The 18757-nt window shown below is 34.5% G+C and overlaps 1 protein-coding gene across 1 annotated transcript in view; it reads right to left on the bottom strand.

Moving 5' to 3' along the window:
• LOC141812872 (ferredoxin-dependent glutamate synthase, chloroplastic-like) overlaps nucleotides 1-18218 on the bottom strand; it is a 39250-nt gene extending 21032 nt beyond the window's left edge. Inside the window, exons 1-12 of the mRNA XM_074700821.1 lie at nucleotides 17580-18218; nucleotides 14474-14786; nucleotides 13660-14102; nucleotides 13445-13576; nucleotides 10804-10902; nucleotides 10574-10644; nucleotides 9689-9785; nucleotides 7795-7887; nucleotides 5245-5390; nucleotides 2492-2651; nucleotides 812-922; nucleotides 525-740 (exon numbers count right to left, since the gene is read on the bottom strand). Of these exons, the coding sequence (XP_074556922.1) occupies nucleotides 525-740; nucleotides 812-922; nucleotides 2492-2651; nucleotides 5245-5390; nucleotides 7795-7887; nucleotides 9689-9785; nucleotides 10574-10644; nucleotides 10804-10902; nucleotides 13445-13576; nucleotides 13660-14102; nucleotides 14474-14786; nucleotides 17580-17858 (2160 nt within the window). The 5' untranslated portion in view covers nucleotides 17859-18218. The remainder of the gene's footprint in view (nucleotides 1-524; nucleotides 741-811; nucleotides 923-2491; nucleotides 2652-5244; nucleotides 5391-7794; nucleotides 7888-9688; nucleotides 9786-10573; nucleotides 10645-10803; nucleotides 10903-13444; nucleotides 13577-13659; nucleotides 14103-14473; nucleotides 14787-17579) is intronic.
• Between the last annotated feature and the right edge of the window lie 539 nt (nucleotides 18219-18757).

Below are 18757 nucleotides of genomic sequence, written 5' to 3'. Positions count from 1 at the left end.
ATACAAGAACCTTGGCACTCCTTCCTTTGGAAAGTCTACTGTTGTCTTCAAATGGGTGTGTACTAAGATATCTTATGATGGCTCTATTGACAAATTTGAGGCTCAATAAGTGGTGAAGGAAAACACATCTATGGGATGGACCACATTGTCACTAGTGACTAAGCTTGCATTAGTTTGCTTCTTCCTTACAATAGCAGTTGTATTTTAGTGGAATCTACATCAATTAAGTATCAAGAATGTTTTCTTCTATGGTAAGCTGGAGGTGGAGGTCACATGGAGTAACCTACTAAGTTTGTTGCTCCTGTTGTCTCCAAGAGAATGGTTTAGCAAATTTACCTCCGCACTTATCCATTTCATTTTGGTACGACTAGGAACACATGAGATCAAAGATATAGAACATCTTTAGATATTGAAAAAATAAGATACAATAAAACATTTTATTTAATGTTTGTTTGTTGAAAGAATTAATGTAATAACCTAAGACATGTTAACAAAGCAGAAAGCTGCAGTAGCCAAATGCTCACCAGCTCCTCTGAACGGTCAGAAAGAACAAGAAGTTGGCAACCATCCCGAACTGCTTCATCAGCTTCTTCACAGAGCTTCTGTAATGTTTTCTCCAATGAACCATCCAAACCCTTTCGAATATCAAAATATGTGGACAATACTTGAGCTTTTAAGTTTGGGTCCTTCATCAGTGAATCAAGTTCTCCTTCATTCAGAACAGGATTTGACAGAATAACCTGGGAAAAGAGGTATTAATAAATTCCAAATAGCTTACAAAGTTTACAAAAGATGAATCAATAACACAGACCTGAGATGCATTTTCTGGACCAACTTCTAAAATGTTCCTACGCTTGCCAAGATTGACCTCAAGAGACATCACTAGGCCTTCTCTAAGTGGATCAATTGCAGGATTTGTGACCTGTGGAGACGGCCATGATCAGCAACATACAAAGAAGGAAAAAACAGCTTCTGAATCAACATAAATTTGAAGTCAATGCATGAAGAAGAAAACAGAAATGAAGACACATCAAACTGAACTAGTCAAAACAAAACAATCATCTGAATTTGTGGTGATAGGAGTTCAGATGACAGAAATTCAACATATGGACAATGGAAATGATGCAAGTATTCTGGAGACTAAATGAATGTAGAAGGATAGTCACCATTTTAGATGGCATAAAACAGCTTACAAAGCTTGTTTGTGAGAGTGCATAATATATTTTAGGTGTTGAAGAAAAGAAGAATGTTAAGCATAAGCTAGCATCTAATCATGTTTAGATAACATGCAGTGGATGGAACTTCAAGATGAATGTTTACACTTTACACAGAGGACTAGTGAACTATAGATGAATATGGAAACAATTTGTTGAGAGCTGTGCTGAAATTCCTAATATAAAATGTTCATTAAAAAAGACTGTTTGCAGGCTTAATTAAGTTTGAAACAATGTCTATTTGGAAACTTAAGTAATTTAGTACCCAAGGACCAAATGTCATCCATCTCAAAAATCGGCAATATGAGTATTACATAGCTCAAAATTTACAAATGTGTAAAACAGAAGAACATGAATGAGAAGACTCACAGCCTCATTAGTCTGAATTTTATGCAGAAGTTTCTAATTTCTGATTAAACATACTAATTCATTTATGAAACTGGCTAAAACTAATAAAAAAGCACCAAATAGAACCTATACCTAGATATAAAATACATAAACCGAAGCAGCCTAAGTTGAAGCATCATAGCTTATGGCACTTATTTAGTCTCATATGTAGATTGTGGAGAAATTAAGGGGTTCATAGGATTACATCAGCAAATTATTGAGTATTTGGTCAACAGTTGATCCTAGAAAATTAATAGATCAGTTGCCTTGAGCCCTTGACATTTACAAATCCCTTTTATTGGTCCACAACTCTCCAAAAGGGACCCAACTTGGATCTCACAATAATTTTCTAACTATTTTAGTGCAAAGAGAAGTTGACTGTGAAAGAGGGTCTTATCTCAATTTGCATAGTTACAATGAAAAGATAAGACAAGGTTTCTATCAGTATAAATATAAAGCAACTTCTCTAAGAGAAATAATAAATTAATAATATTGAACAATATTAAATTTTTCTAAGAAAGGAGTACAACGCAGTATCTAGAATCTAATTCCTCCATATAATATCCCTGAAAATAACTTAAATCTCACGAAAGAAAATATTTAACCATAACAATATATCTGATCTAAAAGGATCAAAAATGAAAGAAATCAATTTGTGGTGTAAACTTTGGGTTTTTTAAATGATTTAAAGCGATAAATAATCCAATTTTCAGTAAATAAAAGTTCAAAAGATTTTAAAGATTTCTCAAGTTAAAGGTATGTGATTGCCTAATAGAATAAAATGCCATGTTGCAGATGCATGAGTAACTTGCTACCTTATAACTAATTTCCCAAATAAGAAAGATAATCACATCACATTTACACCAAACTTACAACTTAGACCAACCAACCTGAGCAAAGCGTTGTTTGAAAGAGTCAAAAAGCATATGTGGCTTCCGAGATAATACTGCCAATGGAATGTCATCTCCCATGCAAAATGTTGGCTCCTTTCCTTGTGAAGCCATTGTTTCAATGACCATTTGGACATCTTCACTTGAATAGCCAAATGCCCTAATCCAAACAGAAAGCAAGGAACAACATTTTGAAAATAAAAAACAAATATAATATCTCTTACCATAATCATCATCTATCAGAATTATATCATAGATCCATAATTTCCTATGGAAATATTTATATTAGAACAAAAGATGAAAATATTCAAAATTAATAAAATAAAATAAAACCCAGAGAATTGCTGTGCAAGAAAATGGATTTTTAATAACTTGATACCATAGTTTAAAATATCATTCAGTACTGCTCAAACAGGGAGAAAATCATCCTAATAAATGACTGGAACCAACACAGCTTTGAGGTACATCAATAGGTACAGGAGCCATCTTGTTGGCACCCAAATCTCAGTGTGGAACGAGATTATAAATCATATTTGATACCATGGATCTCACATACATTAGAATCTACATAAATTAGTTAATAACTAGTACAGTCAGTTACAAAATGTTACTAGTTTTAACAAAATCTATGCTAACCATCCAATTTTAACAAATTTATCCTTATCCAATTTGATTTCACAATGGAGCTATTCATCCTCAGTTGAATTTATTACACATCATTTCAAGGTTTAAAAACTATTTCATGCTAAACTTTTAGTCTTTCAACTGAAAACAACTTTGGTACAGTGCTGAGATGACTCTCAATGCACTTCAAAGCATTCTGAGATCAACTCAATTTTAACCCTATAATCCCCATCACTTATACCTTTTAAGCCTATACTAATTATAAAATTAATTGGATTATTTTGAAGCAATAAGTTATCAAAAATATAACAAGCATCTTGAGTAATGATTATAGCTTCCTAATACCAAAATGAGTATCGAGTATTAGATGGAAGGATCAGTTCTTGTAGTAACCTAGTGGGATTAATCCCAATATTTTCTAAGGTTCATATTAAATAATGGTCCTAAGACATAGGATATAGGAATTCATTTCTCCATATATGTAGATTCATATTAAATAATGGTCCTAAAACATAGGATATAGGAAATCATTTCTCCATGTATGCACATAAATATATCTTAGACTTGGATTGTCTCAATTAAAACTGAAGGATTCATCTCAATTTCTTTGCAACAAAAGTGCTCCGAATCGTGCATATCCTTATCCCTTCCACTCTCTCTTCAATTTTTCATGAACAGTAGATGAAATTGAGGCATGAATCATGAATAGAATCTTATTGTCTCTTCCCCACTCTCTCTTCTCATCCACTCTCCTTTTAGTGTTTCAACCTTGGATCACCCGAAGGAATCAAATCAAAGGATGAATTATGGGTGCAGCAACAGCTAGTTCCAAACTATACTAACCGAGAAAGCACATTCTTGGTAAGTACCATCAAAACCCTGGTCTGAAACCGGTTCAGACATGTTTTGTCTTGGTTGCGAACGATGAAAATCTTGCCAGCATGAGTAGCACAGGTGCATTTACACATCTTAGTATTAACATCACTTCAGTCAAGCTGATTGATAGCAAACAACATTTAAAATCATGCATCCAACCATAATGCTAGATCATGAGGGACTAAGGACATGAAGCACTCTGGCTTCAACAATTTGTTTCAATAAATGTTCAGTGTTTTTGGTTTAATTATGTTATAATGTTAACAGCGATAATGTTTTACCATATTACCATGTATATTGGTCCAACGCTACAAGTAAAACCATCATACCAACCATAATGGAATTCTAACAAACATGATCTAGGTGCACTAAAAAGAATAGGAAAGGGCCAGGGGAGAGGAGAAGCACTACTAGCAACAAAGGAGTGACGCTAAAATTAGAAGAAATTGAGAAGAGTTCATATTTTGTATGTGTCTATTTTTAGATTTAATTGTGTTAATTCAAGTCTCATTCCCAATAATTAACCGGGATATATTTATAGACATGTCGAGAAACCAATTTTAATATGAAATGTTCTAAGAGCATTATCTAATCTAAATCTTAAAAAATTATGGTCGATCTCACTAGGATTTTCAAAAGCTTATGCTTTCATCCAATACACAATGCTCATGTTGTTATTAATACGGTAATATCATTAGTCAAAACGCTTATTACATGTTTGCACTTGATGCTCTAAAATTTTAATTAAATAGACTTTTTAATTGTGATAAGGTTATATTTTGAGGAAAACAAGCTAAGTGGAAAGAATATAGGCTTGCAGCTCCTTTAAGTTGATCTCAGTACACTTTGAAGAATGCCACAGTGTGCTAAGTGTTGGCATGACAAGGTTTTAAACCTATAATATTTCAGTCAATAATCAAAATTTTGCGCCAGAAAATATTTTAAACCTTGCACAAATCCGAATAAAAAATTCCACAATCTGTAATTTATAACAGGAAAACCTTGGAAATCATTAAGGACAATCATCTCGATGAATATAAAATATGCAGCTGAGAGGCAATGTCAAGTTACTACAACTAAGTTGGGTGGTTGCTAGAAATGCTGCAACACAAGGCAAAAGTTAAAAGAGCAAACATTCTGATTTTGTTAAACTATGCCAGAATTTCAATAACTAACACTTCCAAGGCTTACATTATGAAGTCCATAAACCTGATGCATAACAGAAACTTAGGTAAAAGGTGATAGATCCTTACTGCTGATGCCTCAAGGTTGTTTCATTATCCATAATAACAGATGAAAGGAAGTTCCCTGGTTTCATATTGCGCATTTTTTCACGTAACCAGTCACCATAAGGGTGAGCTGAAGCAACTTTCTTCTTAACATCAGTATTCTCATAAACCTAAAAAAGTAATAAACAAGAATAACAATAAAAACATGAATTACAAGTTGGAAGAAGCTAAAATGTAACACAATTCAACTATTTGGTCACAAAACTTAGTCACCCATAATTTAAAAAAAAAACAGAAAAATAGGTAATTTAGTATGACTAGGAATTTAACAAGACCAGTCTAATTGAAATGTATTGAGCTTCAGTTTGATCTAAAATTTTAATTCATAGTTTTAATGAATTTATCTAAGCTAAATGATGCTAGCTGATGAAAGGTGAAATGCTGAGGCAATGAAGGAGATCAATTTGGATTGATATATCTGAAATAAGACTTTCCCTTTTAAAAATGATTCATTTATATTGTGGATTGGCCTAAAACTGAACTGCATTGAGCTGTGCAAATGAGAGTGATAAGTGACAACTAATTATGTTTGGATCAAAGATGTGATTCCATTCTAGTGAAGTACTGCAATTGGACATAGGATCCTATCCCTCTTCCTCTAATATTTAAAAATCCATGCAACTTGTTTCAAACACCACTTGATTTGCAGCAGTCTCCTCCCTCTGAAACTCCTGATGCTTTCTTCATTCATATTATATGTTTTTAGATTTTTTTATGGTTCAGTCATCATCATCAAGATACTAGAGATATTGCTGATGTTTAGTTTTACACATGCAATTTTAAATTATTATTATTATCACTGTATAGTTGAAATAATATAACTAGATGATATCAATTGTGTGATTAATGTTGAAAACAATGATTACCACTGTTATCTCATACTGAGTAACCAACATAATGTTGACACATAGTAGTGTGTCTGATGACTGAAGTTGAGGCTATGGACAACATTGCACATAGTTCGCTCATCAAGTAATCCTCATGAGTATTCCAGTATGCACATTATTTGGTGGAAGCAGTGTGCTGGATGGAAAACTGTTTCAAATATCTGGTTGTTCAGTAGACATCCCCATGTTAGAGCAGGCACCTGGTACCACTTCTTTGATCATCGGTGGGAGTGTGCAAGGAAACCCAACCTGGTCCAAACTCCAAACACACTCTGATTGGCTAGACAAAATAGTAGATCATGGTAGGAGTGCTCTTAGTACTCATACGAGGAGTGCTCTTAGTACTCATACGAGGAGTGCTCTTGGTACTCCATGAGGAATGTTCTTAGTACTCATATGACTATTGGATTCCTCAAATGCATTCAGATTTTTTTAATTCTTACATTGTATTTTACTATGACCCCTCGTTACCACTTATTTCAGCAAAAAATGTTGGTTGATTGCCCTAGGTTTTCAAAATTAGCAGTTACAACTAAAGGTACTGTCACTTAACATGTATGCTCTAGCAATAATAATTGGAGTTGAAATTAGGAATGCATCCAAGCAATGTCACGCCAGTATAATAAAAACTGAATAATAATGAAACAGACTTTTACTAATAAGAAAGAATCAAAGGACTAGTTAACATGGATAGACATGAGATTTCTATAAGAGTGATAGAGTTGAATCTACCATTCAAAAAAGAAACATTCACAATAAAATGGATGGTTGAAATGGGAGAAGCTTTTCAAGACTTGTGTGATTGTCATGTGACCTTTAGACCAGGAAAATTTGTTGAAATTGTGGTGTGCCTGACGAATAGGTAGGAAACAACTCATATAAAAAAATATTGAGATGATATCTACATTTTGAAAGGAATCAATAGATTCTATAGGTAGACAAGGTGAGTCATTAAAGTTGAAAGTAGAAGAGGTAAAAGAAGACAACAGAAAATTCTATTTGAGAAATAAAAAGTAATTTGATTGTGCAAATATTACTAATGATATAGCCTCACATCAAATTTTGTAGAAAAATAAGACCAATGTAACAGTTCCAAAATAGTTCTTTAGACCAACATGGCATGACAATGGTGAAGAAAATGGCGATGTATACAAAGCTCCCAATAATTTCTAAATAGATGCCCAATGTTTGTATTGCTGTTCTGTTTGCAATGTCATTTCAAATAAAACCCATTTATATTCCATTCCTAAACAACACTTATTAAAACAATTAAACTTGGTTACCAACTAGACAAATTAAAGTAACCTAATCTCAAAATTGAATACTAATCAATTAACATCCTACTGAGACCATTAACTGGTACTGATCAGAACAAGTTGATACCGTGTGGCACTAGTCTTGCAATTTGAAAGCCAGTCACAAAATTTCAGTGAAACTCGGCTCTAGTTATGTACATACAGTTTCTAATTACATCAGTTTTTCTTGTTAAATCAGAATAGACTTGCCCAAATAAATAGGCATATGATAACAAATCAGATTGCATGTGTTCAACTATAATCATAAAAAGATATTAATTTCTTTTATAACATACTCTAGCTATAAGAAATGAAGGAAAAGGCATACTCACCTCACCACTCTGTAGATCTACAGTTATCATCATTCCTGGACCTAGTCGGCCTTTTGTTATAACCTTTGACTCATCCATTGGAAGAACACCAACCTGCAAACAGTTAGCAGCAACAACGATAAACAAAACATACTTTGAAGTTTTCAAGCAAACAATTACCCAGATGACCACAAGGCCTGCAAAAATATGCATTGACTGGATTGGCTAACTGTATCACCGATAGGTCTTCGTATTCACCTTCATCCTTTGGAAAGGGCATTAGTGTTCTATTGGCTAATTCAATTTAGAAATGCCAATATTCTCAAGTCAACCATTACCCACAATGATGCGCTTGTCTTGCTATGGGGCTTCAAATTTCTACTGATGTGCTTTTTGATAAGTCAGGCCAGAAAACTAAGGACATCCATTCTGGAGTTAAATCAGCACTAGGGTTTGAAATATTGGTTCCCACCTCCTAGTATGGCCAATATTTATCATAGACAAGGATCGTTAGTGGACTACAGTATACAACATTTTCTATATTGCTACTACGAGCAAGCACAACACCTCACAGATGTATACTACAAAATGATTGCCTTTGATCCATTTCTATGTCTATTGTCAATACAGTCAGACTAATCCAGTACCCAGTAAGTACCAATCCTACAACTCACTGAGATTGAAATGAGACTGGTATTCTAAACACTTGCTACAAATTCTATGCGTTTAAACTCAACTTAAACTCACACATCAAATTCCACCCACTACATTCGCCAACTGGAAAGATTATGAACAGGATGCACAGCCACAGCCCACTAGCTATGGCAACTTTCTTTTGTCAAGTTATTCACGAGGAGGATCTGGCTAGATATAAACTACACTATCTTCCAGCTTCTATCTTCTAGCCCAAGGACCCATCACGAACTTAATTCCTTACAGTATCTAGACTTCATCTATGACTGTTGCACTTTCCCTACGTGCACCATCTTGTCTTTTGTAGCCTCCAGTTTTCCTTTTAATTTTTTTTTAGTCTTTCTACATCCTGTCTTATTATTTTACATCTTACAAATTAGATATTGCCTATTTCTGCATGAAAAAAGATGCATGCCATGTTAAGAAAATATTAAAAATTCCTAATAAGATCAGAACCCATGATCAAATAGGACCTGGTTGGATAGGTTATCTTGTTGGCTTCTTTTGTTTTCTTATTTTATGAATCTCTTTGAATTCTATCTTCAACATAAACATGGAAGATGAGACATGTCTGTTTATATATTCACAAATGTGCGTACACTCGAAAACAAAATTCCATCATCCAGCAAAGAAAATCCCACATGACATACTATGCTTTCACTTATGTTGCCCAAGAATGTGTAGGTTGTTACTTCAATTTGCAAAACCCAGCTATATGTAGAAAACTAAAGATATACTAAATTCATCATGTTCTCCTCACGTTTATTCTTGAATAGATTAAAATTCAATTGAACCAATAAGAAAAATAAAATGATGAATCAACTGAAGCTGAAACAAAAACATTGCCATATATACATATGCAGGCATGTGACATGATGAAGAATATACATGGCTGCATATGCCTCCACATGGACAACCTTTTTAAACTATGCTATAGACCTAAGTGACAAATGAAATTGTTGTGAAGTAAGATGAGAGACAACCTCATTTTCCTTTGTGTTACACCATTATTTGAAGTCCACTTCATCAAATGAAACTTTTCTAGAACAAATAGCTGAATTATTACTAATTGTATAGTGCTTCTGGTCTTCATAATTGTCTGTATTGACTCAATTTATTATCTTCTCAAGATCCACATGATAGATATATTAATGGTGACAATGCAAATTACAAACACATTGTATCATAAAAACTCATCCTTCTTGAATTAAATATCAGGTACCTCAGATGCAACATAAACCATGTCATCCACTGTTCTCCAATATCGAGCAGGTCGAAGACCATTTCGATCCAGACAAGCTCCAACAGTTGTTCCATCACTATGGCAATTAAAATAAGCACTTAATTTAGGGTGGAAAATATCAATAAGAGTGCTTAGGAAGATATTCTTGATCACAGTGACATTTTTTTCAAAGAAAAGGTTTATACAGCAGATATCTGTTTTTCTAAAGAATCAAGAGGTTCGTGGAACATGACATATACATAATGATTATAGCTAAGGTTTTGGAAATTCTAGGTAAATTACCTAATTCACTACTAAACAAATTTGTTTTCATCTGTAAAACTCCTGGTTGATGCATATGGATGCACTGTAACAAGAACAATTCCAAAGAATTTGTCAAGCAGTTGCTACTCAAAGAATAACTTTGTCCCATAATCATCTAAATCACTCCTAGACTCTAAATAGCAGTACATGCACACACACCAAACTCTTTCAAAACTAGTGGGTTACTAGATCGACCAATATGATACAACCTTGATGTGCCAATCAAAATTCTAATATGTAACTTAAGCAATACTAATATGCTAAAAGACTACTAGTGTTTGGCCAGCTGATAGGATGTCAACTCTTGCTAACATAGAGGAACTAATGATGGAGAGAGACAAACATAGTTGAGGAATATTTAAGCAAGATGGATACAAACTTCTGAAAACAAATTGATCAAGAAATAAAAAATTACACCTGCACTTTCCATGTAATGTATGCATATATGAAAAAGAGTTGAGCCCTAACTAGGCAGGAAATAACTTCAAAACCATTAATGGAGTCAAAAAGACACATTTAGAATGTTTATGCCTACAACAATGAAAAGTTGATAAATGATACCTGAATAAAAGTAATGCAGGTCCATCCCAAGCTTCCATTTGTCCCTTGTAGTAGTCATAAAAATTAACAACCTAACATGAGAATAAACTATTTTATTTTAGAAAAGGATGCAAAAAGGAAGAAACAAAAGCAGAAAACCATTTTATTCAAAGAGAGGCATTCATGCTGAAACCAAAGAAGGAACAAACTCACGAATGTTTCCTGATGATATAGTTTGCGCAAAAAATCACCTCTGGGTATTTTATGGTCAATGTTGGATGATTCTTATATGCCTCAGGAACAAGAATCATAAGAGCTTCTGCTGGAGTCCGACCACTTCTCAACAATAACTGATCAAGGAAAACATGAATGTTATGAATCAAAATACAAGAAAAAAAATTACATATAGTTCAAAAAAAATGAGGAATTGGTATTCCTGCTGCTAGAGGCAACAAATTGCTGCAGTGGAACATGCAGAGAATTTTCTCACTGAATAATCAACCAAAAGACAGGCAAAAAAGTATCTTAGGATAGCCAAGATCCCAAGACCCACGAGTTGCAATGTTGCACCATAATGTCAAAAAGGCAAATTCTCCTGTGATAATAAAAAGAAAAGCTTGAAGAATGTCCGTGGTTGTGAATCTGATAATCCAAAATTTGTTTGGCTGCAAGTGTTGATCAAACTTTAATGTCCCAAAATCCTACCAATAACCACATTACCACCAACTGCATGTGTGTGACAGCACTGCTACAAGACAGAATGGTCTGCCACCAACTTAAACTGCTTAGCATGTAAAGTAATTGTTTTGCTGATACTCATCTTCTAAGACATCCATATAACCTAGTTGAATGAATTGTCATGTAACAATCATCAAGGCATGTTAATACCAATTATTTGGGATAGGTACATAAATCTTTTCCTCCATTGAGTTTTATGCAAAGCTATATTTGAATGAATTGAGTTTGTAAATTTTAATAATAGCTGACATGGATGAATGTCAAAGACCAGAATCTGGTATGACCGTATGAGTGCTAGAATACTAGTTCTTAACAGCCAACATGACAATTGTTAACAGTTACCACAACTAACTTACCTGTTAAAACTCAATGAACATTGTTCCTCGTAAATCAAACTGATACCAACCACAACTTTTACAAATATCGATGCAGAGTAACACTATTATTCTAGGTTCTAGATGGTGTTGCCTCCAAGAACAAGTAACTCTGAATAAAAAGAATGTTTCTTTTGGTACAAGAATGGGGTATTTGCGAGGAAGACAAATGTTTTATATGGTACCAAATCATGTCGGTAGCATATGATTATTAAAGTTAATAATCTTCCAGCTGATGCATGATAGAAACTCATATATGATAACTAATATGCCTTAAGTAATTATCATATTAATATATTAATAGTGAATACAAAATAAAAACTCGTATTTGACTACAAATTTGCCTTAACTAACATTTCAGTATAAAAAATTATCATACTGATAAATCTGATATTCCAGCAGTGACTTAAAATATAGGTCAATCCAAATGTTGTGTAAAGACAAGCATGTATATAAAGTCAGTCAAATCAACTCATAATCAAGCTGTACTAAACATAAACTAGAACAGCTTGGTAGATTCCAGTTCAAGTTGTTTGTGAAGTGTCCAAAATAATTCTGAATGCTGTCACAAACCATTCCAAAGGACCAAATTATAAGATCAGTTTCAATAGAATAGAATTTGCAGAGTTTAAATCCCTAAAAAAACATTTCTAAAACATCTAAGTAAATTAAATTGAACGAAATTAAGGGATTTTAATGTCATCACTGTGTTAGAAAAGTAATTCAGCTTATGTTCCAGTCTTTTTAGGATAAATTTGGCATTATTAGGCAATATACCAGAATTGCAATGTTTAAATACTTTAAAAAACATATTTCTGAAACATCTTATAAGTAAATCATGTTGAACAAAATTAAGGGATTTTAATGTCATCAATATGTTGGAAACGTAATTCAGTTAATGTTCCAGTTTTTGAGGATAGATTTGATATTATTAGGCCCCAGAGCAGAAATATTTGTTCGAGTGCTTTGACTTTGAAGATGTTAAGAACCAAGATCAACAAGAAAAATACAGAATTCAGTTCAAGCCAACCTAATTTATAAATGTTGAGATATTATATCCACATAAATTTGAAATAAAATCCTCTCAAAAAATGTTTTTGCTGCCTTATTATTAGCTCAGTAAATCATAAATCTCCAAAATCAAGATCAGCTTCATCAAGCATGATATATAATATCTTAAATAACATAATTAATTCGAGGAGTCTGCAAATTGTCACATTTCTAATCAACATAAATTTGAAATTACTCTTCTATTATCTAAGACTCCATCTTCAACTATGATGTGTGTGAAGAGTGACTGCATAGCATTGTAAACATGATATTGATAAAAAGCTTAACGAATACACGCACATGCACACAGACAAAAAAAAAACGCAGCTTTACCTGTTTGATATGCTTATGTGACCTCTAGGTCACATGGCAGCAATGCCAAGAAGCATCAGTACAACAAAGATCCAGCTCAATTCTTTATGATTGAAGGTAAAAAAAACACCTTTTTGAAAGTTTCAATAAAGATAATCAGTTAACATATTCAGTGAAGACTAATATTGAAAAGATCCAAAATCACAGTGCCTATGTATGCCAAGATACCATGATCTTAAAGTGAAACCAATGGTAACTAATTTAGCTCAGAAGGAAATATGTCTGTCTAGAGCACTCAATAACATATAAAGCCAAAATAAAAAATAAAAAATACAATAAATATAACCAAGCTTATGATGGATAACAGTTAATGCAAAGTTGAAGGAAGCTAATCTAAATGAGAACTGAGAAGACATACTTCAGCTGCACTATCAAGATTTGCTGAATCAGATGCTTTTGGATTCCCAAATGGCCGAATTTCGTTCTCACGGCCTCTCCAAACAGGGGACTTGAGTGTTGCTTCCCGAGATTGCATCCAATTCAAGTTTCCCTTCAACCAGAAAAATTTAAATAATCAGGAAATCACTGTTATGGATGCTAAACACTCAGCAGCTAATTTAGAGACAAAATAACCTGTATAGTATTGATCTCTCCATTATGTCCAAGTAACCTCATTGGTTGTGCAAGAGGCCATCTAGGGCTAGTATTAGTGCTGTACCTTCGATGATAGATTGCAAACGAAGATGTGTAAAGTTCATTCTGAAAATCCAAATAAAATTGTCCAAGAGCTTCTGAGCGAAGCATCCCCTTATAAACTACAGTCCGATTTGACAAAGAGCAAAAGTATAGATCATCTGTCCATTCTTCAGATTTTGCAGCCCTTTCAATCAGCTTTCTACAAATATACAATTCCCTCTCAATGTCATCAACCTTTTCCTCTTTAAGGACTTTGACAAATACTTGTTGTATGTTGGGCATTGTTTCCTTCGCATAGTAACCAACCACTGATATGTTTACAGGAACAGGTCTCCAACCAATGACCTCCAAACCCTCCTCTAAGAATATCTTTGTTATAACTGCGATCATACAAAGAAAATTGAAGAGAACAGAAGCAGAAAAAAAATTCAACAGCATGAAGAGAAAATCAAAATAACAATTAAGAAATTCATCCAGGTTTAACTTAAAGGCGACAAAAAACAACCAAATTACCTAATTGAATAAGTGGATATAGCTTGTGATGCAGTTAAATTACCGGTATTTATCACATAACATATTTCAGCACTATATTAAAGAATCCATGTATATAAGCAACAAAATCAAGTAAAGTAACCAAAAAATATAGCTATAATACAATAATAAGCTACAGAAATATTTCTACTTACATAGTTGAAGCAACATTAAAAGGATGAGCAGCAAAGAAGAAATAAAATATTTTCTGTAGAAATACCTGACTTAGCTCCTTTCTCAAAATTTTCATCTTTTGGGAGAAAAATCATTCCAACACCAGTTTTTAACCTATCCAAAGAAGCAAGTCCTTGCTTCACAGCCCAGTTATTATACAAATCCCAGGGAATAGATGTCATTAGACCAGCCCCATCACCAGAGTCATTATCAGCCCCACAGCCTCCACGATGTTCCATGCAGCCAAGTGCTATAAGAGCATCATTCACAATCTTATGAGAAGGTTCATTTTTCAAGTTTGCAATGAAACCAACACCACAAGCTCCTCTTTCCGAGATGATATCATTCAAACTCGCAACCTGATAGCAAACCAGTGGTTTATTGCAAATGGAATATCAGAAGTGCAACATTGACAATGACTTATGGTTCATTAAGGATAGACATTTGAGAAGTAAATGAGATGCAGGTGTGAACACTATTCTCATGATTCAGCTACCTGAAGGGTAAAGACCTAACTAAAATACTTAAACTAATATTTGGTTAGTGGATTTTGATTTTGTGGCACAAGATTTTGTGGAAGTGTCCAAAACCCAATGTTTTGTAGACCAATTCAATAGAATAGTTGAATTTTATATGTAGAATTAAGTGGAACTATGGAAGTACACTCCCAGGTGATCTAGGGATGTTGAGATTTGATGCAAATACCAGTTTCCCTTTATAGCATATCAATCTCACAAACTTGATGGATTTCTAGGGAGATATATTATTCGTTATGTGGTTATTGTAGTTTTAAATTAACCTATTTAAAACAATTGCTGCTTTAAATGCTTGCTAGATCTTTTTAATACAATTACTTGTATTTGAATGGATTAAATTTAGAATTAGACAATGGAAGTTGTAATGTCAGTCTAAAATTTTTCCAAGACATGTGACACATTTATGTCAAATTAGTTATTTATTACTTAATGGATATTTAATCTTATAAGAATGGTATTTTTCAGGATATGCCCGCTACAATTTCCAAACGTCATATAAGATTCAAAAATGATTTTCATCTTCATGTATCTGAACGGTTAGACAACAGAAGTTGTAATGTCTTAGTGTAAAATTCTTCCAAGTCATATGCCATATTCAAAATTAAACTAGTTATCTATCACTTAACAATAGATATTTGATTTTTTTTCTATATAAAATTTTATGAGTTCATTACAAAATCATATATGAGAATATACGAATGCATATTTTTGAACATATTCCCACTACAATCTCCAAACATAATACAAAATTCAAAAATAATTTGTTATCTTTAATGGGAAAAAAACTTGTGTATATTTTCAAGAGATAATATTCTAGGAAACTAAATCAATTCTTTAAGCTTGAGATTTATCTATTTGTTAGCACAATACAAGTAAATTTCTAAAGTTCCACGTGAAGAAAAGCATAAAATGACAAGATTTATGATAAAAGAAACCAAAGGAGGCAACAAACATAGCGTCGAGCTGTCAAGGCATTGAATTATATGGAAAAATGAAAAACAAATAAAAATATAGAAATGAAAAAAAATGTTGTTCACCACAGTTCTTGTTGAGTAGGCACACTTCCTCCTCCCATCAGGAAAAAAAATAGCTGCTTCACCGCGCCACCTCCTCCCAATCACACAACTTTCTTATCTTAAAACCTAGCCTAACCAACCACAGATTCTCTCCACAGCCTAGCCCACCTTAACCCATGTTCTCTCCCACCCCCCCCCCCCCCCCCCCCCCCCCCCCCACCACACACACACACACACACAACATTGAAGATCCAAACCACATAGTTGTTCATCGTTTACCATCCCCTTCCCCCTCACTTCTACAACTCAGCTTGATCCTTCACGACTTTCTCTTCTGATAGCCTCACACCCTGCAAATCACAGATGAAGGCCCTCCAAGGACTAGATCAATGAGGGGAAGGTTTTTTAATAATATGCAGAACCCCAGGTAAAGTAACTGAGAGAATGTATTTAGAATCTTTGATATATCAGGGAATCACTTGGAAAAATCTTTAGCATGACAAGATAAGAACTTATTAATATAGACCTATCTTGATGCAGATTATGCTACCTTAGTCAATGGCCACAGATTGACATCAGAATACGCATCTGTGGAAATTTGGTTACTTGAAATCTATAGAAAGCAAAGTGAGATAGGCCATATGAGTGTGAAAGACAAGCACTAAGCAATACTCATATGTTTCTGAGATGATGTGGGTTAAGTTGTTCATAGATGAGTATTGTGTTGCATCATCGTAATCTATGTTAAGGCAATGCGTTGTAATAATAAGATAACTATCTGTCAGGGCTGGCAATACCAGCATCAAAAATTTCAAAAAATTAAGAATCAGCCAAACTGGATTGCTGAGATCAGTGGGATTGAAATCGATTAAAAAAATTACAAAATTTAAAAACACAAAAATAAGTATGGAAAGAATCAGATAACAATTTTAATCAGTTTAAAAAGTTACTAACTTAATTCAAATTAATTAGATTAATTAAAATAAATTTGATTTATTAAATTAATCTATGATTTAAAAATCTGATGAATTAAATTAATTTAATCAAACTACAATATGATTTAATGTAATTGTAATTTAAAATCTGATTTAATCGTTGATGTAATCAATTTAATCTATAAATTAAGATCCCTTTTAGTAAATCAATATGAGTAAATGGCCACAGAAGTCCTTTAATGATCAAAAACAAGTGCAAATTGGAAATGATTTTCTTTAAAAGGAGGTGCAAATTCTTATTAAAGCTACAGTGTACCAAATAGCAAAAACTAACAGAGTCAAAGCAAAGCTCCATACAAGATAACCAATACTTCAGCACCAATTCATTGTGAGCCAAGCACAAAGCTTATGCACAAAAACTCGCTGTCTGCAAAGTGGAATAAGTACATGTATTAATCTGAAATAGTTTTCCTAATCACCTAAAGAAGGAAAACTCAACAGACCTTCAGCAATCAAATTCATTAATCCATTCACACAAGAGCTAACTCATGACCATTCAAACGTCGATAAGAACTAAACATGAATTATTACTAGAGAAGCACGGATCACCCAATCAACCACGAATCATTGAATCTCACCTCCACATAACGACAGAAAGCATTTACCTTAGGCCGATCATCCGACTGGCTACGTTTCACCTCCGACGCCGTGAGCGCAGCTCCGTGACGCTCGAGCACCGCCCTAACCGCGGACGAAGACGACCACCCCCTGCCACCGGCCCCCGATCGGAGCGCCGCGGCCCGGCGGCGCCTCTGGCGCTGCCCGAAATGAGCCGCGTCGCGGAAGACCAAGTTCCGGGCGGAGGAGAGAAAGAGCGGGTTCGAGTGCGAGGACCGGAGGAGGATCTCGCGCGGCGCGGCCAAGTGACCAGCGGGAATCGCCATGCGCGATCAAGAAATCTCGCAAACCCTCGACTCGCCGACTAACCCAGCAGCCGGGAGAGCAAGAAGAAGGGAAGGAGGGGGAGACGAGGAAGGGAAGGGAGGATCGTGTGGAGGCAATAAGATGAGGATGGAGGAGCGAGTGTGTGGAAGGGGAGAGGATAGCGAGAGAGAGGTCGGAGAAGAGGAAAAAGGCTCCCCCTCACGTCTCTCTCCGCGGAGGTGGCGAATGGAGGAGGAAACGACAGGGCATGGGCTCGGGGCCGGGGGAGGAATCGATCGGGGAGTCAAATACCCGACTTGTGGCTGCGCAGGAGCGCAGGCAAAGACAAAAACCCTTGCTCTTGTTAATTTCGAATCGCCCCACTCTCAAGGAGAGAGGAAGAGAGAGAGAGAGAGAGAGAGCAGCAAGGAGATCGTCACGGCTCACGCTTGCGGTGCCACCTCGGTGATGCGACCCGAATTTGACTCCCTTTTAAAGAAATACAAGTGTATTTAAAATTCCATTTTGCCTGCTGCAGTGTACCGACTTTTGTGTTCGGCGCGCACTAAAATAATGCATTTGGTAATAAAGTAATTCGTGAGGGTGTGACAAGTATACGTTTTTTTATTAGAATCATTAATCAAATGTCATTAATTTTTTATTTATTGTTGTTCCGATCAATTCAGTCAACCGAATGATCCGACTTACGTGAAAATAATCTCGAAATATGACAAAAGTAATTTGAAACATGCTCCAATGGAGGATTAACTGGGTATGAGAATTTCCAATAAATCACTCCGATATTTAAATTAGAATAATTTTTTTTAAAAATATTGAAAAAGAACAAAAATATTCTCCTTTGTCATATATCCTTTTTTAAGATTTATATACTCAGCTGAAGAGCATCTTCATGTCGATC

This window comes from Curcuma longa, chromosome 20 (genome assembly GCF_044706935.1).
Source record: "Curcuma longa cultivar G26 ecotype Majalengka, Jawa Barat chromosome 20, ITB_CL_G26_1.1, whole genome shotgun sequence".
NCBI classification, from domain to species: Eukaryota; Viridiplantae; Streptophyta; class Magnoliopsida; order Zingiberales; family Zingiberaceae; genus Curcuma; species Curcuma longa.
Note: the sequence above shows the minus strand (reverse complement) of the source record. Positions and strands in the feature narration are given on the sequence as shown.